General features: G+C 44.5%; 1 protein-coding gene across 1 annotated transcript in view; it reads left to right on the forward strand.

Moving 5' to 3' along the window:
- The window catches only part of LOC126470611 (inactive phospholipase C-like protein 2), a 725,325-nt gene that overhangs the window by 309,465 nt on the left and 388,170 nt on the right, over window positions 1-27,690 (forward strand). The window contains exon 5 of the mRNA XM_050098565.1: window positions 23,732-23,795. Coding sequence (XP_049954522.1) covers window positions 23,732-23,795 — 64 coding nt within the window. The remainder of the gene's footprint in view (window positions 1-23,731; window positions 23,796-27,690) is intronic.

The raw sequence follows: 27,690 nt of genomic DNA on the forward strand, positions 1-27,690 counted from the left end.
TACATCAAACATGTCTCACTTTACTACGGTCCCAAGCTAAGAAGAAGAACTGCAAACGACAAAGTATCACTATCTGTCTTAACCAACTTAACATTCACCATGCCTCTTGGACATGAGGCGATTTGGAAGAGTACATTTAAACGTAGCTTTTTAATCAGAGAAATCAATTAACCCCGCATACATGCAAATTTAGGCCAGTGGAACCTGAGAATATGTACCCACTATTACGAATTGCCCTGAAGCTGACATCAATTTTCTAGAACACCTTGCACATAGTTCAACAAGGTTTGCACAGCCCGGAAAGTCTACAACAGAAAGGTATACGATTAGCCATTCGTAACATGTAAATTTGCAGAAGACTTTCTTTTCTTTCTTTCTTTTACTTGAGCCTGTTTTCCCGTGGATACGCAGGGTCGGCATGGTTAATCGGATGTGGCAATGTTAGTGGGAGGGGTGACCGGATGCCCTTCCTGCCGCCACCCCATACCCCAAAGGACGGAATTAGTGTACCCCAACTGTCTGCGACTAGTGTAATCCATGGAATAGTGCGAAAGTGTTCAGATGTCTGCGAGCCGTGTAACTGAGGCGGGACATGGGGACCAGCCCGGTATTCACCTGGGGGAATGTCGAAAGCCGCCTAAAAACCACACCCAGGCTGGCCGGCACACCGGCCGTCGACGTTAATCCGCCGGGCGGATTCGCTCCGGAGCCGGCGCGCCTACCCGAGTCCAGGAAGCAGCGTGTAAGCGCGCTCGGCTAACCTAGCGGGTGTAAATTTCCAGAAGACTGCCAGGGCACAATTTCGGGACACTGCAGTTAATGATAAGCCCAACTTGCTCTTCGGTGCTACATCCAATGTGATGTCTCCCGAAAGAAATAGGAGACTTGCTAACCGAAAACAGTTTAATTTAAAGGACGACGCTGTACGCGACTGGAGTCGACCACAGACGGACGAATTACTGTTCCAGCTAAGGCGAATGACTCAGTTCAAATTCCAAACTGAATGCGGGCGCTCACCAAATTCAGTAGAAGTGTGAGGCACTGATTCCGATGTGATACGCTTTCCGCAATCCGCGCCGCTGATTCATCACTCAGACGACAAGATAGCACTTGCGCGCCCGCTTCCAGTACAGAGCTAGCATGCACGCGCCTCTCGCTACTAGAGATGGGCAAAACTGTCCTTTTCAGAGATCGGATCAGAACTGTTCACTCCCTGAAATGAACTAGATCTTTTTCATGACTCACCACTCATTCACAATAGAAAATAAATGGAAGGCGCATTGCCCTTTAAACTTGGTTTATTCCAGTACTATACCTGTATTTTGATCTTATTTGATCCTATTTTGAAGTAACACAGATAATAAGTACGAATTTTGTGTTGTTTATTGAAATTTCCACGATATGACAAAGTTTTTGATTTTTGATTTATTTTGCACTATCGTGCACTGCTTATAGTTAAGATTAAAATTCAAATAATAACGTTAGCCTCGGGCATGGATGTGTGTGATGTCCTTAGGTTAGTTAGGTTTAAGTAGTTCCAAGTTCTATCGGACTGATGACCTCAGATGTTAAGTCCCATAGTGCTCAGAGCCATTTGAACCGTTTTTTTAACAACGTTAGGTAACTGAACATTAACTCCAAATTCTAGTTTAAGTTCAACGTTTCAAGCAGGGCGCGCCAGGGAAGTTGTCAGGAGCCACGAATTAATCGACAAAACCATAATAGTTCAGCCAATTTGTACGAAATATCTGTAAATTATATACGCAAACCTTCTCCGTGAATAAATCTATAAGTTAGCGAAAACCGTATCAAAATTTCAACAGTAATTTATGAGATTCTCCTTCGCAAACAAACAGAAAGACGCTACGGGGTCGCATTACTACATGTATGTAGTGATAGTGCTGGTTAACATCAGAAGTGTATTTCTGTGTATTTGCAGTAAACTCTCCACGATGGTATCCCTGTTTATAAAGTGATCCATTTTGAAGATTTTCATGATTACGTAATTTCATTAAACTGCGATAACAACGGTTACAACTTGCCACTGCACGACAGTTCTTATCGCTCAGTGGCAGCATTTTACACATCAGTCGAAGAACGGTGGCCAAGGGAAACGGGAACGTCGTATTGAGTTATAGCCGTTCGGCTCCCTGGAGCCACGTTCTGGCTCCAACTTGTGTAATGGCGCGTGGTGCGAGACGACCCGGGACGTGACCATCCCAGCTGTGGCCGCCCGCTTCTGCCAGTGAGACGAAACGAGGACACTAACTGGCTAAATGGACTCAGGCCCTAGCACGTGCGGCTGCCAGTACGAACCTGACTTCGAACATAGTCAGTATACTAACGGCGTTGCTGCAAACTTCCTGACAGTAAAAGTGAAGCACCCAGAAGGGAGGAGGAAAAGAAATGAAACTTTATGAGTGGAGAAGGCGTGTGATGTTATTTCGGTGATTACAAAATGGAGCCAAATTTAGAAAGAACTTGAAATATGAGCACACATATCAGTATGAGGTAGCACCTCCTCTGGCCTAGATATATGCTCTGATTCGTTTGGGAAGTGTGTCATAAAATTGTTGTATCCTTTCCGGAGGCAAGCTGACCCACAACTGCTGGAAGTTGTACATGATATCCTGCATATTGGCAATGTAACGGAGCCGACTTCCAAACTGATCCCACACGTTTTCTATCGGGGAATGATCTGTGAGTCTTATTAGCAACGAGAGAACCTCAACATCGTGCAGACAGTTCATAGCGACACTTGCATATGTGGACTAGCATTTTCACGTTCAGAAATGGCACCATAATGCTGTCTCTTGTGAGGTAACACTTAAGGACGCTGTATGTCTGTGACGTACCGTTGTGGCAGGAGTCATATACGATGGCTCGCCGCACCATAAAGCCAGGAGAAACAACTCTATGCCTCCCGAAAACAACGGAAGAATGGGACCTTTCCCCAGGTCGCCACCATACTTCCGATGATGGTCATCTTTGGTATTGTAGGAACGCAATTCATTGCTGAAAACAATCCAAAGCCATTTATTCAGCAATACATACTTCTCGGTTACGGCACCAAACCAAACCCAACCCAACCGTTCGTTGTCTGGTGTTAACGGGAGCCTACTCATGAACAGTGATTCCCTAAACCGGCTGCTGCCAGTCCTCGACCAAATGCTCGGGATAACACAGAAAGTTGCTGGGAGTCCATTATTTGTTCTCGGATCACTGCGGCAGATGTGAAGGGGTTACGATGTGCTTGGTGCACAATACGGCGGTCCTCCCTTGCGGTGCTCAGACGTGATCGAATGATCGACGAGTATGCCAGCCCTCACGCTCCCACGCAGTCTAAAATCTGACCACTCTCACATGAAAATCTCCCACAGAGGTGGATACTGAACGATTCGATCAGCTGGTCAAATGGAGGCTCATAATGAAGTCTCCTTGAAACTGATAACGCTGTCTTCTACATCTACATCTACATCTACATTTATACTCCGCAAGCCACCCAAAGGTGTGTGGCGGAGGGTACTTTACGTGCCACTGTCATTACCTCCCTTTCCTGTTCCAGTCGCGTATGGTTCGCGGGAAGAACGACTGTCTGAAAGCCTCCGTGCGCGCTCTAATCTCTCTAATTTTACATTCGTGATCTCCTCGGGAGGTATAAGTAGGGGGAAGCAATATATTCGATACCTCATCCAGAAACGCACCCTCTCGAAACCTGGCGAGCAAGCTACACCGCGATGCGGAGCACCTCTCTTGCAGAGTATGCCACTTGAGTTAATTAATCATCTCCGTAACGCTATCACGGTTACCAAATAACCCAGTGACGAAACGCGCCGCTCTTCTTTGGATCTTCTCTATCTCCTCCGTCAGACCGATCTGGTACGGATCCCACACTGATGAGCAATACTCAAGTATAGGTCGAACGAGTGTTTTGTAAGCCACCTCCTTTGTTGATGGACTACATTTTGTAAGGACTCTTGCAATGAATCTCAACCTGGTACCCGCCTTACCAACAATTAATTTTATATGATCATTCCACTTCAAATCGTTCCGCACGCATATTCCCAGATATTTTACAGAGTAACTGCTACCAGTGTTTGTTCCGCTATCATATAATCATACAATAAAGGATCCTTCTTTCTATGTATTCGCAATACATTACATTTGTCTATGTTAAGGGTCAGTTGCCATTCCCTGCACCAAGTGCCTATCCGCTGGAGATCTTCCTGCATTTCACTACAATTTTCTAATGCTGCAACTTCTCTGTATACTACAGCATCATCCGCGAAAAGCCGCATGGAACTTCCGACACTATCTACTAGATCATTTATATATATTGTGAAAAGCAATGGTCCCATAACACTCCCCTGTGGCACGCCAGAGGTTACTTTAACGTCTGTAGACGTCTCTCCATTGATAACAACATGCTGTGTTCTGTACAGGAATACGCGCCATCTCCATCCCATTCACAGTAGTCACTCAACATTTGACTATGGTGACTCATCCACATATACCCTAGCAGTTATGGTAACAACACAAAATACGAATAACACTAATGCACTCTAGTAACAGTTTTACATATCACAGAGAAATCTAATGATTTACATACCCTCCGATACTGTGTTCGTGTACGAAGTTACACTTGACATCGACCCATGTCTTCTAGGTGCTTCACTTGTTTTGTCAGGCAGTGTATTTTAACGGACAGTATTTCTCCGTTATCCATTAGCTATGCACAGTTGGCTGAACCATCTTGATTTGTCACCAGGTAACACGTATTCCGAAGTTTGCACCACAACTGTGGCCTGCGTGGGTTTTCTATTTTTAATTCATTTTTATTTGGTCGCTTTCTTGTCTGTTTGTTTGATGCAGATTTAGCAATTGATTGTAAACTAACTTTCTGATGAGCTTTCAATGTGTGTCAGAGCTGAATGACAGTTTAATATTAACCCAATTTCTTGTCTGAGGGCAAAATTTTTCCACATGATTTCGAACTAACTTCCCAATGAGCTAGAGACCTGATAATTTCAATACAGCTCACAACAACGCAGTACTAACTCGTTTTATTGTCTCGTGTGTGGTGGAGGGTACTTCGTGCACCGCTACTATTTCACACTTTTCCTGTTCCAGTCGCGAATGTTTCGCGGTAACAGCGACTGCTAGTAAGTCTCGGTGTGGACTCGATTCTCTCTAATTTTTATCTTCATAGTCTTAGCGAGATATATACGTAGGAGGAGGCAATATATTGGTTGACTAAGGTGAAGAAAAACTAAACTAAACCTGCAATTTACTCTGTGACTCTCTTGTAATCACTTAAAAATGTTTCAAGTCGTTTGAAAAATTTCACACACACACACACAAAAAGCTAAATGTATAAAATAACAACTTCAATATTTTTTAAAAATATAACTCTTTTTAAAACCGACTACGAAGTATGGAAATATTTTTCCTATACCCATACAGATTCCTAACCCCATACAGATAGCCCTGAAAATTTGTGGTTCTGAAATTTTAATAGCTCTGACGATACGTGCAAAATTTAAACGATGAACCATAAACGTGGGGGGGGGGGGGGGGGGGGGGGCGGGGGGATCCAATATATAATAGTAAGTAGTGTAGGGAGTATTTGCCACTGGAAAAAATATCACAACAGCTCATTTCATTTATAGTGCAATAAAACTGTTAATGACTTTTATACTAGAGTGCTTATAACGCCATTTATTAAAAATTTTGTAATTTAATTTATTATTTTTAGTCTGATCACGAATGAGTAAACCTTTCATGAAAGCATTATACTTGAACTTATTAAAAAACATCATAGATACATTTAAAAGGTTAAGTCATAACATTTTAATTGTTATCTAAAATATCAAACTGCGATCAACAGACTTAGCGATGATGTTAACTAACCACTGAAATGCATCACATTTTTCCGAGCGTTCGATGACTTAGTGGAGAACTTGGTCCTAGAATTCTGCGTGTTCACTGCCGGCCGCGGTGGTCTAGCGGTTCTAGGCGCGCAGACCGGAACCACGCGACTGCTACGGTCGCAGGTTCGAATCCTGCCTCGGGCATGGATGTGTGTGATGTCTTTAGGTTAGTTAGCTTTAAGTAGTTCTAAGTTCTAGGGGACTGATGACCACAGATGTTAAGTCCCATAGTTGGTTCAAATGGCTCTGAGCACTATGGGACTCAACTGCTGAGGTCATTAGTCCCCTAGAACTTAGAACTAGTTAAACCTAACTAACCTAAGGACATCACAAACATCCATGCCCGAGGCAGGATTCGAACCTGCCACCGTAGCGGTCTTGCGGTTCCAGACTGCAGCGCCTTTAACCGCACGGCCACTTCGGCCGGCTAAGTCCCATTGTGCTCAGAGCCATTTGAACCATTTGAACCTGCGTGTTCACTGTTCAGCAAACGTCCTATTCGAAAATCGTGTCGTTGTCAATGTCTGAATAACGCCTCGACATCACCTGGCAAAATATCCGCTATACATGAGATAGTTTAGATCACAGGAATCGTGGTAAATATTTAAGAACGGCAAAAAGGATACATCGTTTAGCTACACCGGGTGTATATAAAAATTCCTTGTAGTTGTGGACTAGTATATATTTGTACGACGAAAAAAGTGTTAATACCCGTTTAGTGGAGCATAAGAGGAAATGCCGTCTGTAATAATAAATTGGGCGTAGCAGAACATGTGTACCAAGAGGGTACTCATGAAATAAAATTCAGTGATACGACCGTCATATCGAAAATATCGCATTATCATGCGTGTATTTATAGAGAGGCTGTTGAGATTTATAAGCACGTAATAATTTTAACAGAAAAGAGCATGCTGTCAAATTAAATGAAATATGGATTTTGACTTCACGCCGATAGAATGACGATCGATTACTTTCAGTCTAGAATATTGGCACTACTAGAGGCAGCCGGCGTCATGTGTTGGATTGTGGTTCCTTGTACTCTGCCTCTATATTAGGGGATTTTCACGTGCCTCGAGATGACTGGGTGTTTGTGTTGTCCTCATCATTTCATCATCATTCGTGAAAGTGGCGAGATTGGACTGAGCAAAGTGTGGGAGTTTGTATGGGCGCTGATAACCGCGCAGTTGAGCGCCCCACAGACCAAACATCATCATCATCATTATCATCATCTATATTCGGCGCTCCCTCGCGTTCTGATTGCAGTTCACCGTTTCACCTCCGACAATGTCTTCCGCAACCGGACACGAAAGGTTAGGGAACCATGGCCTGTCAGCCTGTAAGTTTTAAGTGAAGTTAATACCGGCCGTGCAAGTCTACATTGTATGATAAGCGTTTCAATGTCGATAAGGGCAATACCGTAAATTATGTATTGTAGACTTACATGCACACACAGTAAGCTATCTTACAGTGTGTGGTGGAGAGTACTTACGCTACCATCGTCATTCCCTGTCTTTCCTGATCCATTCGTGAATGATTTGGTGTAGCTACTCTCCGTCTCCAGAGTAGGATGTTGAATGCAAATACTGAGGTTCGGCTGATGTCCGTGTAAACAGGGCGCTAGTCCCAATCAGACATGAATGCAAGTACAACTACTGAAAGGACTACAGTCATATTTCGAGAAAACAGATATTTATTCGTTGATACATCAATAATTAATTTCAATAGATGGTTGTGCAATAGTCCTAGCCTGTGACAGTCCTGCTCTGGCGCTAAGTACAGTTGTTGGAACACATTTCCCTCTATCCAGCGTAGGCACTTTCTAAGAGCAGCGGATACTCTTTGGATAGGTGGGCAGCGATTACTGCAGCGATGACTGCGACTGGAACTTTGAGGTACACTTTCGAAGATGCTGCGCAAGAACACACAGGAACACCCCTGGAAAATCATTGCCGGTTACTCCACTAGGCTCTCCTTATTTCTCTAGTGCGTAGTGATATTTCAACTCCACATTATTTGTTTCGCGGAATGTGTGACGTGAAATATACGCTGAAGCGCCAAAGAAACTGGTATAGACATGCATATTCAAATACAGAGATATGTTAACAGGCGGAATACGGCGATACGCTCGGCAGTGCCTGTATAAGACAAGTGTCTGGCGCAGTTGTTAGATTGGTTACTGCTGCTACAATGGCAGGTTATCAAGATTTAAATGAGTTTGAACGTGGTGTTATAGTCTGCGTACGACCGATGGGGCATAGCGCCTCCGAGGTAGCGATGAAGTGGGGATTTTCCCGTACGACACTTTCACGAGTGTACCGCGAATATCAGGAATCCGGTAAAACATCAAATGTCCGACTTCGCTGCGTCGGAAATAGATCTAGCAAGAACGGGACCAACGATGACTGAAGAGACTCGATCAACGTGACAGAAGTTGAATTGGATTGTTTGGGGGAGGAGACCAGACAGCGAGGTCATCGGTCTCATCGGATTAGGGAAGGACGGGGAAGGAAGTCTGCCTTGCCGTTTCAAAGGAACCATCCCGGCATTTGCCTGGAGCGATTTAGGGAAACCACGGAAAACCTAAATCGGGATGGCCGGACGCGGGATTGAACCGTCGTCCTCCCGAATGCGAGTCCAGTGTGCTAGCCACTGCGCCACCTCGCTCGGTCGTGACAGAAGTGCAAACCTTCCGCGAACTGCTGCAGATTTCAATGCCGGACCACCAGCAAGTGTCAGCGTGCGAACCTTTCAACGAAAGATCGCCGGCCGGCCGCGGTGGTCTAGCGGTTCTAGACGCTCAGTCCGGAACCGCGCGACTTCTACGGACGCAGGTTCGAATCCTGCCTCGGGCATGGATGTGTGTGATGTCCTTAGGTTAGTTAGGTTTAAGTAGTTCTAAGTTCTAGGGGACTGATGACCACAGATGTTAAGTCCCATAGTGCTCAGAGCCATTTGAATCATTTTTTTGAAAGATCGTCGATGTAGACTTTCGGAGTCGAAGGCCCACTCGTGTACCGTTAATGTCCGCACAACACAAAACTTCATGACTCGCCTGGGCCCGTCAACACCGAAATTGAACTGTTGATGACTGGAAACATGTTTCCTGGTCGGACGAGTCTCCTTTCAAATTGTATCTAGTGAATGGACGTGTCCGGGTATGGAGACAACCTCATGAATCCATCGACCCTGCATGTCAGCAGGGGACTGTTCAAGCTGGCGAAGGCTCTGTAATGGTGTGGGACTTGTGCTGTTGGAGAGATATGGGACCCCTGATATGTCTAGATACGACTCTGAAAGGTGACAAGTACGTAATCATCCTGTCTGATGACCTGCAGCCATTCATGTCCATTCTGCATTCCGACGAACTTGGGCAATTCTAGCAGGACAATGCGACACCCCACGCTTCCAGAATTGCTACAGACTGGCTCCAGGAATACTCTTCTTAGTTTAAAGGCTTCCGCTGGCTACCAGTATCCCGAGATACGAATATTATTGAGCATATCTGGGATATCTTGCAACGTGCTGTTCAGATCAGATCTCAATCCCCCCTTACTCCTACGGATTGATGGACAGCTCTCCAGGATTCATGGTGTCAATTTCTTCCAGCACTGTTTCGGACATCAGTCGAGTCCATGCCACGTCGTGTTGCGGCATTTTTGCGTGTTCGCGGGGGCACTACACGATATTACGCAGATGTATAAGTTTATATTGCTCTTCAGTGTAGTTCTGTGCCCATGAAGACCTCTGCAACAGGCCGTTAGGACTTGCAGGAGGGCTTGCTTCGCTTGGGCGTGTAGGTTGGCCCTTTCACACTCCTGTGCCGGAGGAAACCCTACCTTGCAGGGTGCGACTCGGGGTGACAACGGTGTGTGGGAAGAATAACTCTCAATAAGCGTGTTACTACGTTTATATGGGACTCAAAACTCTGGTTTCGTAATCCGATTTCCCAAGAGCGCTTCTTGTTGCTCTTATAATCACCCAAATATCACTTTTGGAAATGCGGTTCTAGCTGAAGGATTTCGCCTCCTATAGTAGGTATTCGCTTGCAAGCAAGCGCTCAATCGTTTTTGCAGGATGCTTGATTTATCAAGTTATCACTTATTTTTACTGCGTACGAAACGGTTTTATGAGGAGTGAAGCAAAAGCAGAAGTATTCCCCTTAGCAGAAACTTATTTATTGGCTCAAATGGTTCAAATGGCTCAGTGCACTATGGGACTTAACTTCTGAGATCATCAGTCCCCTGGAACTTAGAACTACTTAAACCTAACCAACCTAAGGACATCACACACATCCATGCCCGAGGCAGGATTCGAACCTGCGACCGTAGCGGTCGCACTGTTCCAGACTGAAGCGCCTAGAACCGCTCGGCTACCGCGGCTGGCAAACTTATTTATTTCCTTGATTTAACTAAAGATAGGAAAGTTTATCTTTCTTAGATGCAGAAATATTATGATGCATCAAAACATTATTACTGTATGCTTAACATCGTTTTGGTCCACTACTGAAACGCAATGAAACAGCGATTCTGCGTGATATGGATCCTACAATTCCTAGGTAGCGCTCGGGGGATATATGGCACCAGATGATTGCGCACAGGTAACACAATCCCCGCAAATTATGGTGAGCTGGTTTGTGAGCGCGTAGCTGGCGCTTGGTAGCGTCCCAGACGTGTGCCGTCATGTTTATATCAGTCGAATTTAGTGGTCAAGATATCGACGTGAGTTCCCTATCATGCTCCTCTATCCAATGCAGCATGATGGTGGCTCTATGACATGGACAGTTATCCTTCTGGAGGATACCGATGGTGTCGCGAAAAGACACCTAGCTTGGAAGTTCGTAATAATGTTCACTTTGCGCATAGCTGTCATGGTGCATTCGGTTACTACCAGAGGTCGCGTGTAAGTACAGATGAATGTCCCCCATAGCATGAAAGTGCTTCCGCCTGGATGACGGCGTATCCGGACATGTGTCTGCAACGCCACCCCACGGCAATTCTATATCGCTGTGGCAGTGGTCATAATGTTTTGGCTCATCGGTATATTTACAGCATTACAGTAGTCGACTGATTGGTAACAATCCTATATTCCTAATCAGTGGATATTTTGTAAGCTGCTGTACCCACTCTCTGTTTTAATAGCCAACGTTCTCGTACACAATCTATTTCTATCGACAAAACATTCTTTAATTCTATGCGAAATGCGTAGTGATACGGATATGACATTATTCAATATCGAAACAGAACTGTTCTCTACAGTTTTGGGGTCATGAAATCTGCATGTCTATCTATATCCCAGAAAACATTGTACAGTGCATTGCGGGGGGTACATCGTACCAAAATTGATTTTCTGTCTTATTCCATTTGTGTATTAAATGAAAGAGGAATGTGTGTCTGTATGCCTCTGGAAGCTCCCTAACCTCTCGTATCTTATTCTCATGAGATGTACGCTTGTTGTAACATAGTGGTCGCATAGTCCTGTCTGTACACAGGTTCTCTGAATTTGCGTAACAGGGTCTCGTGAGAGCTGCGTCGCCTTTCTTCCGACTATTTTCCTGCAACTTCCCTGACTATTACTATTATACTTACTTAGGGTTAATATCGGCCTGCTACGATACCAGTGTCCCTGAATTATTTCAATGTCTGTTGTAATGGTTACTAGGTAAGGACTAGTGAGCACTGGAGATATATTCTGAGCACTGGAGAAATATTCTAGAACTGGTACCACTAGCGTTTTGCATGCGATTTCCTTTAGATCTGCGTTCCATTTTCTCAGAATTCTTCTTACAGATCTGTCTTCCATTGGTCTTCCATAGTTCTTGTTTTACGTGAGCGTCTCAGTTCTTATTTCTACTAAGTATTACCTCTAAGTACTTACACGATGTGACGTGGCTAGATATTCACCACTAATCTCGTAATCAGATACTATAGGATTATTTCTCTTTGTTATAAGCATTATCTTACGTTTATCCATTTTTAAATAGACCTAATATGAGGCCGTTCGGAAAAGTAATTCCTCCAATTTTTTTCTTCTGTTCTCAATATCGGTTGAGGTATTAGACGCAGTCCAGTCACGTTAATGCGACCACCGACTACACTCGACGTAAACTTGCAGTAATCTCTCATACACGGTGGTGGCAGCACAAGCAATGGAGGGCACACACAGTGAGTCAGGAGGAAAGGTACATGCTCTGAGAGGTGGCAGTTTTTGTGATTTTGAACAACTAACTTCGTATGGACATATGCTCTATTCCGAATGGTTTCCTAGGTAGAAGACATTTAATATCACTTTTGTCGAAAACCGTACCCTCCAGCGCATACGTGTCGCAGTGCAAAATTAAACTACGTTAAATTTCATCTACATCTACATCTACATGGATGCTCTGCAAATCACATTTAAGTGCCTGGCAGAGGGTTCATCGAACCACCTTCTCGATTCTCTGTTATTCCAATCTCGTATAGCGCGCGGAAAGAATGAACACCTATATCTTTCCGTACGAGCTCTGATTTCCCTAATTTTATCGTGGTGATCGTTCCTCCCTATGTAGGTCGGTGTCAACAAAATATTTTCGCATTCAGAGGAGAAAGTTGGTGACTGAAATTTCGTGAGAAGATTCCGTCGCAACGAAAAACGCCTCTCTTTTAATGATGTCCAGCCCAAATCCTGTATCATTTCTGTGACACTCTCTCCCATATTTTGCGATAACACAAAACGTGCAGCCTTTCTTTGAACTTTTTCGATGTACTCCGTCAGTCCTATCTGGTAAGGATCCCACAAAGCGCAGCAGTATTCTAAATGAGGACGGACAAGCGTAGTGTAGGCAGTATCGTTAGTAGGTCTGTTACATTTTCTAAGTGTCATTCCAATAAAACGCAGTCTTTGGTTAGCCTTCCCCACAACATTTTCTGTGTGTTCCTTCTAATTTCAGTTTCTCGTAATCGTAATACCTAGGTATTTAGGCCGACCGGTGTGGTCGAGCGGTTCTACGCGCTTCAGTCTAGAATCACGCGACCGCTACGGTCGCAGGTTCGAATCCTGTCTCGGGCATGGATGTGTGTGATTTCCTTAGGTTAGTTGGGTTTAAGTAGTTCTAAGTTCTAGGGGACTGATGACCTCAGATGTTAAGTCCCATAGTGCTCAGAGACATTTGAACCATTTAGGTATTTAGTTGAATTTACGGCTTTTAGATTAGACTGATTTATCGTGTAACCGAAGTTTAACGAGTTCCTTTTATCACTCATGTGGATGACCTCACACTTTTCGTTATTTAGGATCACCTGCCAATTTTCGCACCATTCAGATATATTTTCTAAATCGTTTTCCAATTTTCCGTCAGTTACTGCGAACTGTGACTTCTCTGACTTGTCATATAACTGAGACGATATTCCATAAGCACGCAATTTCACTACGAGCCGCTTGCTTCGTACAGTGTCAAAAGCCTTCCGGAAATCCAGAAATACGGAATCGATCTGAAATCCCTTGTCAATAGCACTCAACACTTCATGTGAATAAAGAGCTAGTTGTGGTTCACAGGAACGATGTTTTCTAAGCCCATGCTGACTGTGTGTCAATCCTACATGAATTTTTTTTCTCTCTAACCCTAATATTTTGCGCGAGAAGAGCGGGAGAATATTGAAAATCTAGCACGACGTGCATACGCTGTAGCTTGGGTAATTTTTGTAGGTCAATTTGACGTAGTTCTCCGACGTGCTAGACCACAACCCTACATCAAGTTTGTCTCTCCTCGCCGCGATGTAATCTACCAGCGGATCAATGCATCGTGTCACACAGCTCGCCGTGTACGTGCAGGGTCGAAGGGCACCAGTATGAGTTTACCGTCCTCCCCTGGCCACCAGACTTCCCGCATATAAACGTAACCGAGAATCTGGGAACCACCTCGAACGGGCTTTTGACGCCCTGGATCCTCAGCCGAGAAACCTAGCTCAGCTGGCCACGACACTGGAGTCAGCCTGGCGCCACAACCCTGTCGTACCTTCCAGAACTTCACTGACTCTCTGTCCGCCCCCGGTAGCTGAGTGGTCAGCGCGACAGAATGACAATCCTAAGGGCCCGGGTTCGATTCCCGGCTGGGTCGGAGATTTCCTCCGCTCAGGGACTGGGTGTCGTCTTGTCCTGATCATCATCATTTCATCCCCATCGACGGGCAAGTCGCCGAAGTGGCTTCAAATCAAAAGACTTGCACGCGGCGAACGGTCTACCCAACGGGAGGCCCTAGTCACACGACATGTACAGTCACACTGACTCTCACTCCTCATCCGCGCTGCCAAAGGCGGTCATTTAGCTTTCGACAGATGGTCACATTAATGTGATCGTACAGTCCCTATTCGCTGATGTCAGTTGCAACCCTCTGCCGCTACACCGAATTGCAGCGTGTAACGTGGCGATGTATAACGTAACCATGTCGGCGCGTAAGAAACAGCGTGCTGTAATCGAGTTTCTAACCGCAAAAAACGAGCCTCCAATTGAAATCCATAGAAGAATGAAAGCTGTGTACAATGATGATTGTATCGACATCAGTAATGCGTGACGATGGGTTGTTCGTGGTCGTAATGAAGCGAACGGTGGCAGAGCTCTGAGTGGGCGACAACATACAGGAACCGATGAGACCCATCGGAATCGGATTGATGAAAATTGTCGGATAACACAGACACAGTTCTCAGCCAAATGCGACATGTCACTAGGGCGCGTACTGGGTATCATTGCAGAACTGCGGCACAGAAATCTGTGAGCACTGTGTGTGCCTTTAATGCTCAATCCTGACCTGAAACAGAGGTCAAGTTGAAAGATTGTCTTCAGTCGTCGTTGGTCCCGTTCTTGCAGGATCTTTTTCCGGCCGTAGCGATGCCACAGATTTGATGTTATACCGGATTCCTGATATTCTACATCTACATCTGCATTTATACTCCGCAAGCCACCCAACGGTGTGTGGCGGAGGGGACTTTACGTGCCACTGTCATTACCTCCCTTTCCTGTTCCAGTCGCGTAAGGTTCGCGGGAAGAACGACTGCCGGAAAGCCTCCGTGCGCGCTCGAATCTCTCTAATTTTACATTCGTGATCTCCTCGGGAGGTATAAGTAGGGGGAAGCAATGTACTCGATACCTCATCCAGAAACGCACCCTCTCGAAACCTGGACAGCAAGCTACACCGCGATGCAGGGCGCCTCTCTTGCAGAGTATGCCACTTGAGTTTGCCAAACATTTCCGTAACGCTGTCACGCTTACCAAAAAACCCTGTGAAGGAACGCGCCGCTCTTCTTTGCATCTTCTCTATCTCCTCTGTCAACCCGACCTGGTACAGATCCCACACTGATGAGCAATACTCAAGTATAGGTCGAACGAGTGTTTTGTAAGCCACCTCCTATGTTGATGGACTACATTTTCTAAGGACTCTCCCAATGAATCTCAACCTGCTACCCGCCTTACCAACAGTTAATTTTATATGATCATTCCACTTCAAATCGTTCCGTACGCATATTCCCAGATATATTACTGAAGTAACTGCTACCAGTGTTTGTTCCACTATCATATAATCACACAATAAAGGATCCTTCTTTCTATGTATTCGCAATACATTACATTTGCCTTTGTTAAGGGTCAGTTGCCACTCCCTGCACCAAGTGCCTATCCGCTGCAGATCTTCCTGCACTTCGCTGCAATTTTCTAATGCTGAAACTTCTCTGCGTACTATAGCATCATCCGCGAAAAGCTGCATGGAACTTCCGACACTATCTACTAGGTCATTTATATATATTGTGAAAAGCAATGATCCCATAACACTCCCCTGTGGAACGCCAGAGGTTACTTTAACGTCTGTAGACGTCTCTCCATTGAGAACAACAATGCTGTGTTCTGTTTGCTAAAAACTCTTCAATCCAGCCACACAGCTGGTCTGATATTCCGTAGGCTCTTACTTTGTTTATCAGGCGACAGTGCGGAACTGTATCGAACGCCTTCCGGAAGTCAAGGAAAATGGCATCTACCTGGGAGCCTGTATCTAATATTTTCTGGGTCTCATGAACAAATAAATCAAGTTGGGTCTCGCACGATCGCTGTTTCCGGAATCCATGTTGATTCCTACAGAGTAGATTCTGGGTTTCCAGAAATGACATGATATGCGAGCAAAAAACATGTTCTAAAATTCTACAACAGATCGACGTCAGGGATATAGGCCTATAGTTTTGCTCATCTGCTTGACGACTCTTCTTGAAAACTGGGACTACCTGTGCTCTTTTCGAATCATTTGGTACCTTCCGTTCCTCTAGAGACTTGCGGTACACGGCTGTTAGAAGGGGGGCAAGTTCTTTCGCGTACTCTGTGTAGAATCGAAGGTCCAGTGGACTTTTCTCTGTTGAGTGATTTCAGTTGCTTTTCTAGTCCTTGGACACTTATTTCGATGTCAGCCATTTTTTCGTTGGTGTGAGGGTTTAGAGAAGGAACTGCAGTGCAGTCTTCCTCTGTGAAACATCTTTGGAAAAAGGTATTTAGTATTTCAGCTTTACGCGTGTCATCCTCTGTTTCAATGCCATTATCATCTCGGAGTGTCTGCATATGCTGTTTCGAGCCACTTACTGATTTAACGCAAGACCAGAACTTCCTAGGATTTTCTGTCAAGTCGGTACATAGAATTTTACTTTCAAATTCACTGAATTCTTCATGCATAGCCCTCCTTACGCTAACTTTGACATCGTTTATCTTCTGTTTGTCTGAGAGGTTTTGGCTGCATTTAAACTTGCAGTGAAGCTCTCTTTGCTTTCGCAGTAGTTTCCTAACTTTGTTGTTGAACCTCGGTGGGTTTTCCCGTCCCTCACAGTTTTACTCGGCACGTACCTGTCTAAAACGCATTTTACGATTGCCTTGAACTTTTTCCATAAACACTCAACAATGTCAGTGTTGGAACACAAATTTTCGTTTTGATCTGTTAGGTAGTCTGAAATCTGCGTCCTATTACTCTTGCTAAACAGATAAACCTTCCTCCCTTTTTTTATATTCCTATTTACCTCCATATTCAGGGATGCTGCAACGGCCTTATGATCACTGATTCCCTGTTATGCGCTTACAGAGTCGAAAAGTTCGGGTCTGTTTGTTATCAGTAGGTCCAAGATGTTATCTCCACGAGTCGGTTCTCTGTTTAATTGCTCGAGCTAATTTTCGGATAGTGCACTCAGTATAATGTCACTCGATGCTCTGAGCCCTACCACCCGTCCTAAACATCTGAGTGTCCCAGTCTATATCTGGTAAATTGAAATCTCCACCTAAGACTATAACATACTGAGGAAATTTATGTGAAATGTATTCCAGATTTTCTCTCAGCTGTTCTGTCACTAATGCTGCTGATTCGGGAGGTCGGTAAAAGGAGCCAATTATTAACCTAGCTCGGTTGTTGAGTATAACCTCCACCCATAATAATTCACAGGAACTATCCACCTCTACTACTACTACTAACAGCGACAAACACGCCACCACCGGTTGCATGCAATCTATCCTTTCTAAACACCGTCTGTGCCTTTGTAAAAATTTCGGCAGAATTTATCTCTGGCTTCAACCAGCTTTCCGTACCTATAACGATTTCAGCTTCGGTGCTTTCTATCAGTGCTTGAAGTTCCGGTACTTTACCATCGCAGCTTCGGTAGTTTACAATTACAATACCGATTGCTGTTTGGTCCCCGCATGTCCTGACTTCGCCCCGCACCCTTTGAGGCTGTTGCCTTTTCTGTACTTGCCCCAGGTACACTCGTAAAATGGTCGTACGGGAAAATCCCCACTTCACGCTACCTCGGAGATGCTGTGTCCCAGCGCTCGTACGCCGACTGTAACAGCACATTCAAACTCACTTAAATGTTTGTAACCTGCCACTGTAGCAGCAGTAATCGATCTAACAAGTGGGACAGGCACTTGTTGTCGTATGTAGGCGTTGCCGACCGCAGCGCGGTATTTTAATACGAACGCCTACACCAGTTTATTTTGCGCTACAGTGTATTCGTGCATGTTAACCCCAAATACAAAAAAAAAAATTGCTCTGGTTAAAATATTCAAAATAGGCTTACTGGAATTTCGGGTAGTATTGAACAGGTAAACTTTTTCGAAATTTATTTTCTGAATGTTTTATTGGAACATTATTCAGACTAAACAATACTATGATACATGAATTACTAGATTTATAAAATCCGATTTCATAAGAATATTTGTTCGTTGACTATTCAAAATATTTCTTCCACCATTTGCATTTTGATCATTTAAATTTTTGGATGTCTGCACGGACTTAAAACTGTAATGTATAAAAACGTCGTTTTTATTGCAAAAAAAGGTTTAACTGAATTGTAAGTAGGAATAAACTTGAACTTGCCCATCAGCTCACCTACATTGCCAAAGAATTTCTCGACTTGTTCTTTGCTGAGACCTGTTGCTCGCTGCAGATTCGTTGATTCAGCTAGCCGCAGCCTTAAGCCCTCACGTCTTTTCATGAATTCATAGTCGAAGTCTTTACCGGCTTTCATTTTCATTTTTTTGGACCGATGCTTTATTTTCACGTACTCTGCATATTTACACATTAGACTAGCAAAGTACCCAGCATTGCCTGGGCATGTATTTATTTCACTTCTATTAGTCCATCTTCCTCTTCTCCCGCTCTCTGTCCATACCTCGCCCCCTCTCTTTGTTCATCTCTTTCTCATCCATATTTCTGTTCACCTCCTCCACCGCCCACTGTCTCTCGATCTCCTCCTCATCCCTATTTTTGTTCACATCCCCACCGCCCACTCTCTGTCCATCTTCTCCTGGCCCTCTCTCCGTTCATCTGCTCCTCCCCCTCACTCTGTCTATCTGCTCCTGGCCCCTCTCTCTCCTCCTCAACCTATCTCCTCCAATCATTTCTCTCTCTCTCTCTCTCTCTCTCTCTCTCTCTCTCTCTTCCATATTCTCCTCCACCTCTCCCTATACATCTCCTCCTCCCTCTCTCTGCCCACCTGCTCTTCCCCCTTCTCTCCATTCATTTCCTCCTCCTCTCTCTCTTCTGTACGCTTCTACCTCGCCCTCTCTCTGTCCACTCCTCCTCTCCCGCCCCCCCCCCCCCCCCCGCCTAAATCCATTTCCTCCTCTGCCTTCTCACTCCACATTATCACCGACTCCCCAATAGAGGGATACCCATTCCTTACCCAACTGTATTTCTTTCCACATAGTACGCAGTATGTGTACCAAGTTCGGTCGAAACCAATCAGCGGGATTAGGAGGGGTTCCTTATTCGCGGCTATGCCCGCGTACGCACATGTCACATATACACTACTGGCCATTAAAATTGCTACACCAAGAAGAAATGCAGATGATAAACGGGTATTCATTGGACAAATATATTATACTAGAACTGACATGTGATTATATTTTCACGCAATTTGGGTGCATAGATGCTGAGAAATCAGTACCCCGAACACCCACCACCGGCCGTAATAACGGCATTGATACGCCTGGGCATTGAATCAAACAGAACTTGGATGGCGTGTACAGGTACAGCTGCCCATGCAGCTTCAACACGATACCACAGTTCATCAAGAGTAGTTACTGGGGTATCGTGACGAGCCAGTTTCTCGGCCACCATTGACCAGACGTTATCAGTTGGTGAGAGATGTGGAGAATGTGCTGGCCAGGGCAGCAGTCGAACATTTTCTGTATACATAAAGGCCCGTAGAGGACCTGCAACAAGCGGTCATGCATTATCCTGCTGAAATGTAGGGTTTCGCAGGGATCAAAATGGTTCAAATGGCTCTGAGCACTATGGGACTTAACTTCTGTGGTCATCAGTCCCCTAAAACTTAGAACTACTTAAACCTAACTAACCTAAGGGGATCACACACACCCATGCCCGAGGCAGGTTTCCAACCTGCGACCGTAGCGGTCGCGCGGTTCCGGACTGAGCGCCTAGAACCGCTTGACCACCGCGGCCGGCTCGCAGGGATCGAATGAAGGGTAGAGCCACGGGTCGTAACACATCTGAAATGTAACGCCCACTGTTCAACGTGCCGTCTATGCGAACAAGAGGTGACCGAGACGTGTAACCAATGGCACCCCATACCATCACGCCGGGTGATACGCCAGTATGGCGATGACGAATACACGCTTCCAATCTGCGTTCACCGCGCTGTCGCCAAACACGGCTACGACCATCGTGGTGCTGTAAACAGAACCTCGATTCATCCAAAAATGACGTTTTGCCATTCGTGCACCCAGATCGGCCGTTGTGTACACCATCGCAGGCGCTCCTGTCTGTGATGCAGCGTCAAGGATAACCGCAGCCATGGTCTCCGAACTGATAGTCCATGTTGCTGCAAACGTCGTCGAACTGTTCGTGCAGATGGTTGTTGTCTTGCAGACGTCCCCATCTGTTGACTCGGGGATCGAGACGTCGCTGTACGATCCGTTACAGCCATGCGGATAAGATGCCTGTCATCTGGGCTGCTAGTGATACGAGGCCGTTGGGATCCAGCACGGCGTTCCGTATTACCCTCCTGAACCCACCGATTCCATATTCTGCTAACAGTCATTGGATCTCGACCAACGCGAGCATCAGTGTCGCGATACGATAAATCGGAATCGCGATAGGCTACAATCTGACCTTTATGAAAGTCGGAAACGTGATGGTACGCATCTCTCCTCCTTTCACGAGGCATCACAACAACGTTTCACCAGGCAACGCCGGTCAACTGCTGTTTGTGTATGGGAAATCGGTTGGAAACTTTCCTCATGTCAGCAAGTTGTAGGTGTCGCCACCGGCGCCAACCTTGTGTGAATGCTCTGAAAAGCTAATCATTTGCATATTACAGCATCTTCTTCCTGTCGGTTAAATTTCGCGTCTGTAGCACGTCATCTTCGTGGTGTAGCAATTTTAATGGCAAGTAGTGTAGTTTACATATATTTCACACATAGTTATACCCTTATCTCACGTGTATCTCTAGCAAATTTCACCCTGCAGTTTCATTTTCAAGCAGCTCAATGCTTATGGCGTATCTCGTGAAGAATGTCTCGTACAGTGACATAACTTTGTAGGTACATTCAGCGGCAAACGTGTACACTGTCTTCGAAATGTGTTGTGAATAGAATTAGTAGCAAAGGAGTAATAAATGTAACGTGATGCGTGATGCAGCAGTTTTACTTAATGAACGGCGTAAACGTTGCAATCGACAGATTTTTTCCTTTCATTATTTTGTGGGTGTTTCCAGCAAGTAGTGCAAAGTTTGTTGCAAATCGCTAGGGGTGCTCTCATTCTCAAATACTGCATGAATGAAGTGTGGGTATTCGCACGTCGTGGGCTACACTTATTTTTCACCTCCACTGCCTACCCTTGTGATAGGTAGGTGGTTCTTACCCCCACAGCGATTCTTTCCAGGCAGTAGGTTGTATGTGTACCATGTTTGCTTGAAATCAGCGCTGTGGTTTAGGACGAAATGTGGAACAACATATATACATACATTTTTATAATTTGTATGGATTTATCAACTGGTCTGTACTCAAAGGTTTAAACTGGCTATTTAAATTCTTAACATGAGGACGCAGTACCGTTTCCTCTTCATCATCTCCCAAAAAGCTTATTATTTTTAAAACAGGATTCATGGGAATCTCTTTGTTCCATCACAAAGCTTCAAGTGTAACAGCAAAACTATTTGTTCAAGCTCAATGTTTCTCACTCGCTTCCTTGATTTAGATTTCATGAAGTCTGACTTTTTCTACAGCTTCCTTCATGGTTTCTTCATCCCATTTATGTTCTAACTTCTTCAGGTTGCCTGTTAAAGAAAAAAATTATATTATCTCTTTTATAAAGCTCAACCCGATATTGCTTCGTCGTTTACAACCTGCGCGTACTGCGATGGTGATTTTACGTTGTCATTGTTATTACTAGGGTTAAACAATATCACCGCCTACAATATGGACAATAATATCAGTTTTATGTGGAGACATGATAAAAATGTAATAGCACTTACATGGAAACAAAACACACCTTTCAAATACATTAAGCGTATCTGTTACGTACATTTTCGAAATAATAATTGCTCTGAGCACTATGGGACTTAACTTCTGAGGTCATCAGTCGCCTAGACTTAGAACTACTTAAACCTAACTAACCTAAGGACATCACACACATCCATGCCCGATGCAAGATTCGAACCTGCGATCGTAGCGGTCGCGCGGTTCCAGACTGTAGCGCCTAGAACCACTCGGACACCCCAGCCGGCGATATTTTAGAATCCGTGACTGTTAATACAATGCAAATACATAGAACAGCAACCAGTCATGTATTTACCTCTTTCAAGAGTTAAGTTTGTACACCGAGAGCCTCACACTTGTTTAGATTCAAAATCACCTGCATAGTTTTCTTTCTCCATATTTGACACTGCAGTGGCGCGACAAGTGCTGCCACTTGCGCTAGGGCTTAGAAACGTCCCTGTTCCGATATTGTTCGCTGTTAGATAGCAGCCGTTCTCCCCCGGACCATTTGTTCAAATTAAGTTGTCATTATTTTCTACAACAAATTCCTACTATCTGATTTATTCTTATTTCCGAACTTTTAACTTTTGCACGAAGAAGAGCTAATTGTAGTGTGCACTAAAAGCTGGCCATATTATTCTTTAGGTGTGCTCGTTTGTGCTTCATCTGTGGATCCAAATGTAGCTGTCACTAAGAAAATGTAATTTTCTGCGCTACTAAGGAGAAAAAGACGGTGAAATTTCAAGGTCGAGAAGATTCCCTGGCCGCGCGGAGTGGCCGCGCGGTTTGAGGCGCTATGTAACGGACTGCGCTGCCCCTCCCGCTGGAGGTTCGAGTCCTCCCTCGGGCATGGGTGTATGTTTTGTTTTTAGCATAAGTTAATTTAACTTAATTGAAGTAGTGTGTAAGACTAGGGACCGATGACCTCAGCAGTTGGGTCCCTTAGAAATTCACATACATTTGAACGTTTTTGAAGATTCCCTTTCCAGAGATTGAAATCTTCTTCAAATCTACAGGTGCAACTAAATGCAAAACTCACTTACTGAATTGCGAATTCGGCATAGCCGCATAATAAGGTGTCACGCTGGGGAGACGAAGATTGTCTTGTTTCAGTACTTTGCTGCTAATAGTCAGTCACACAGACCTACTGATTCGTGATTTTTGGAGGTTTCACAAATTCTTACAGTCGAATGTTGGGCCTGGAATGTATTTTACGCGATCTAATCAAAGAAGCGTAGCTGAGTATTAATTAGTGATACTTTATCACTATTTACTTTGTTGTATCTAACAGAATTTTCGCTGTTGTTTAATCCAGTTTTATAATCTCATTTTCAGTGTCAACTTAAAGTCAGCGACACACGTTTCAATTTTTTGTGAATATTTTTTAATTTTATTTTCTACTTGTTGCATAGGCTGGATTCAATCATATTGCAAATAATATAAAATTTAAGTCAAAACAGTGACATCCATAATCATTTAAACAAAATAAAAAGTACTTTGAATGCCCTAATGTAGTTTACCTTTTAGTTATCAAAGAAATCCACCTTACAGAAAAAAAAATTGAATGTACAAGTAATGTTCCTTTAAGGTAGGGTAAGTTTTGTGTATATCGTGTAAAATTTAGTTATTGGGGCGCGACGCGCTTCAAATTCACCTAATCAGCTACATCAGAAATGACTATTTCAGAATTTTTCTTCCTCTTTGATGCAATGCTGCGGCCACCCTTAGTACTCGGCACACTGATTTGGTCATTAATATAAGAGAGTGACAAAATGTATGTTATTTGCTGTAACAATATTCTCCTCGTGTTTCAGGTTCGCTCGCAGAGACTTTTTCACTGCTTATGACCTGCTCTTCTTCTTGGCAGGCGAACAGGGCGTAAGTACATCTTCTGGCCAATATCTAGCTTTCTGTCTTGATTCGAAAACTCATACTTGTTCTTTAAATAATACGAGCCGATTGCACATGGTGAAGTAGAAAGTCTTGTTTAGCATCATATAACATCCGTACACCTTTTCTCGGGTCATATTATGGGACCGTACCGTGAATAAGGAAGTGGAAGTCCACCTGTCATATAAAAGGCTCAAGTGAACTATCAGATACCGGTTGTCGGTTTCATCCGTTAATTCAGTGTTGTTGCGGTGTCTAGCATCACACATCTTTAAAATGAAAGAGAACAGAACAATAAAACTATTTTTTACGTCTATTCTACTTTTCGAGGTGTAGGCTGTGGTAACGTACTGATGTGTAGTGTAGCCCAAAGTCTTGATTAGGTTGACAGGTGGCAATTTGGTTGTGGGGTAGCGTAGCGGTATCAGAGGCTTCAGTTACTCCGAGTAAACTCGACCCTCTCATTCAGTGCTACATCCTGATTTTCTTACTATTTATTTGCCCTCACTGTAAACTTGCAGCTGTCTTTTCCAACGAAGATTCCTAAGTGAAACCTAAAATTGTACAGATCGAACGTTACATATACATAAATGAACTGGCGGACAGGGTAGACAGCAGTCTGCAGTTGTTTGCTGATGATGCTTTGTTGTAGGGGAAGGCGTCGAATTGGAGTGACTGTGTAGAAAGGTACGAAATGATTTAGACAAAATTTCTAGTTGGTGTGATGAATGGCAGGCGCCTCTAAATGTAGAGAAATGTAAGTTAATGCTGATGAATAGGAAAAACAAACCCGTAATGTTCAGATACATTGTGAGTAGTGTCCAGTTTGACACAGTCACATCGTTTAAATAACTGGACGAAACGTTGGGCATCCATTACAGAAGGGAGGCGGCTACACAGGTAGCGGAGGCTGTGTGGAATGGATTGGGCGGTTTTTCAGTTTAGAGGGTCTCGGGAAGCACAGAAAGGGCTTTAGCCTCAAAGAGTGTAAGTGAAACACATGACGAGGATAGACCTAAGAGCAATCGTTATTATAGTCGTAAACTGTCGCAACGGTGTTGTGAAGGAACAAGGGCTCCAATCGCCAACACAAAACAATGAATCTCAAAACCTTTATGGGTTCTGAAATCTGGCTAAAGCCCGAGATATGTTCAGTTGAAATATTTACAAAGGACCTAACGGTTTTCAGGAAGGATAGATAAAATACAGTTGGTGCTGGAGTATTTATTGCTGTTAGAAGTACCTGATCTTGTAGTGGAAGTGAATTAAATGCTTCCTACAGTTATCCTTCATAGCCGGAATAAATTAATAATTATTTCTCTTAGCAACACCCCCTCCCCCCCCCCCAAGACTCAGATGATGCAGTTGCTGAAACGTTCAAAGAAAACTTGAGTATCATCTCAAATAGATACCCCACTCATATCGTTACAGCTGGTGGTGACTTCAGTCTATCCTCCACATGTTGGCGAAAACTCGCCTCCAGAAAAAAAGATAGTACACCCTTTTAGAGGTTTCCAATTCACTCAAGGCTTACTGTTGCAACAGTCATATTAGTACATGAAATGATTACATTTAAAGATCAGTAGCACAAGCTGTTCTGAAGTTTCAGGTATCGACCCATGCTGAAACGCCAATATTAGTACGTGATGTAGCCTCCATGGGTGGCAATGCAGGCCCTGACTCTGGAATCCAGTCGATCGCAAAGATGATGAATTCTATCCTGGGATACATTATTCCATGCCTGCTCAACTTGTTAACGTAGTTTTGTGAGAGTTATTGGTTGACGAGTCGCTCGAGCCAGTTCTCGTACCATCATTTCCCGCACGTGCTCGATTGGAGACAACTGCGGAGATAATAGTGGCCAGAGAAGTTGCTGCAGTGAATTTCGCAGGCAGTGTATGGGGGAGTATTATCCTGTTGGAACAACGCATCACCTTCGTGTAGCAAGAACGGAAAATGAACCGGTCTAACAACATTCCACATATGCAAAGTTCAACGAGAAATATAGCTTATCACAATCCAGACCATAAGGCCCAGCGTTGGCCAGTGTGTCTTGCACAAAAACATTCTATGAGACAGCGCCTACCAGTTGTTCGTTGTACGAGGTGCATTCAAGTTCTAAGGCCTCCGATTTTTTTCTAATTAACTACTCACCCGAAATCGATGAAACTGGCGTTACTTCTCGACGTAATCGCCCTGGAGACCTACACATTTTTCACAACGCTGACGCCATGATTCCATGGCAGCGGCGAAGGCTTCTTTAGGAGTCTGTTTTGACCACTGGAAAATCGCTGAGGCAATAGCAGCACGGCTGGTGAATGTGCGGCCACGGAAAGTGTCTTTCATTCTTGGAAAAAGCCAAAAGTCACTAGGAGCCAGGTCAGGTGAGTAGGGAGCATGAGGAATCACTTCAAAGTTGTTATCACGAAGAAACTGTTGCGTAACGTTAGCTCGATGTGCGGGTGCGTTGTCTTGGTGAAACAGCACACGCGCAGCCCTTCCTGGACGTTTTTTGTTGCAGTGCAGGAAGGAATTTGTTCTTCAAAACATTTTCGTAGGATGCACCTGTTACCGTAGTGCCCTTTGGAACGCAATGGGTAAGGATTATGCCCTCGCTGTCCCAGAACATGGACACCATCATTTTTTCAGCACTGGCGGTTACCCGAAATTTTTTTTGGTGGCGGTGAATCTGTGTGCTTCCATTGAGCTGACTGGCGCTTTGTTTCTGGATTGAAAAATGGCATCCACGTCTCATCCATTGTCACAACCGACGAAAAGAAATTCCCATTCATGCTGTCGTTGCACGTCAACATTGCTTGGCAACATGCCACACGGGCAGCCGTGTGGTCGTCCGTCAGCATTCGTGGCACCCACCTGGATGACACTTTTCGCATTTTCAGTTCGTCATGCAGGATTGTACTCACAGAACCCACAGAAATGCCTACTCTGGAGGCGATCTGTTCAACAGTCATTCGGCGATCCCCCAAAATAATTCTCTCCACTTTCTCGATCATGTCGTCAGACCGGCTTGTGCGAGCCCGAGGTTGTTTCGGTTTGTTGTCACACGATGTTCTGCCTTCATTAAACTGTCGCACCCACGAACGCACTTTCGACACATCCATAACTCCATCACCACATGTCTCCTTCAACTGTCGATGAATTTCAATTGGTTTCACACCACGCAAATTCAGAAAACGAATAATTGCACGCTGTTCAAGTAAGGAAAACGTCGCCATTTTAAGTATTTAAAACAGTTCTCATTCTCGCCGCTGGCGGTAAAATTCCATCTGCCGTACGGTGCTGCCATCTCTGGGACGTATTGACAATGAACACGGCCTAATTTTAAAACAATGCGCATGTTTCTATCACTTTCCATTCCGGAGAGAAAAAAATCGGAGGCCTTTAGAACTTGAATGCACCTCGTACGTGCAAACTACCATCACTTGCGTGCATGCAAATCTACTTTAATCGCTGAAGACCACGGCGCGCTTTTCCATTTTCCAAGTGATTCTCTGACGGCTGTAGTCAAACTACGCACATTGGTGTTGTGGCGTGAATGGGAGAGGGGCTAGAGGTGCCTATACCCGTAGTACCACTGCTAATAACTGTTTCGCAACAGTTCGTGTTAACACGTCTGGGCTTCGGTAGCTCTATGATCTGCCACTGCTGGCCTTACAATACGACGACCCTGGCGGGCATCTGTGATGCGTGGACGTCCAGAGCCTCGTCTACGGACGTGAGAATGTTCACATGATATCAGCATCGTTGCACAGCTGACGCAGCACTTCCAACTTGTGTGGCAATTCTCCAAAAGGACCGTTCCGCCATTCTGAAGGCTGCGATTTGAACCCTTTCAAACTCGTTAGTTGACTGTAGAAAGCAA

This window comes from Schistocerca serialis, chromosome 3 (assembly GCF_023864345.2).
Source record: "Schistocerca serialis cubense isolate TAMUIC-IGC-003099 chromosome 3, iqSchSeri2.2, whole genome shotgun sequence".
NCBI classification, from domain to species: domain Eukaryota; kingdom Metazoa; phylum Arthropoda; class Insecta; order Orthoptera; family Acrididae; genus Schistocerca; species Schistocerca serialis.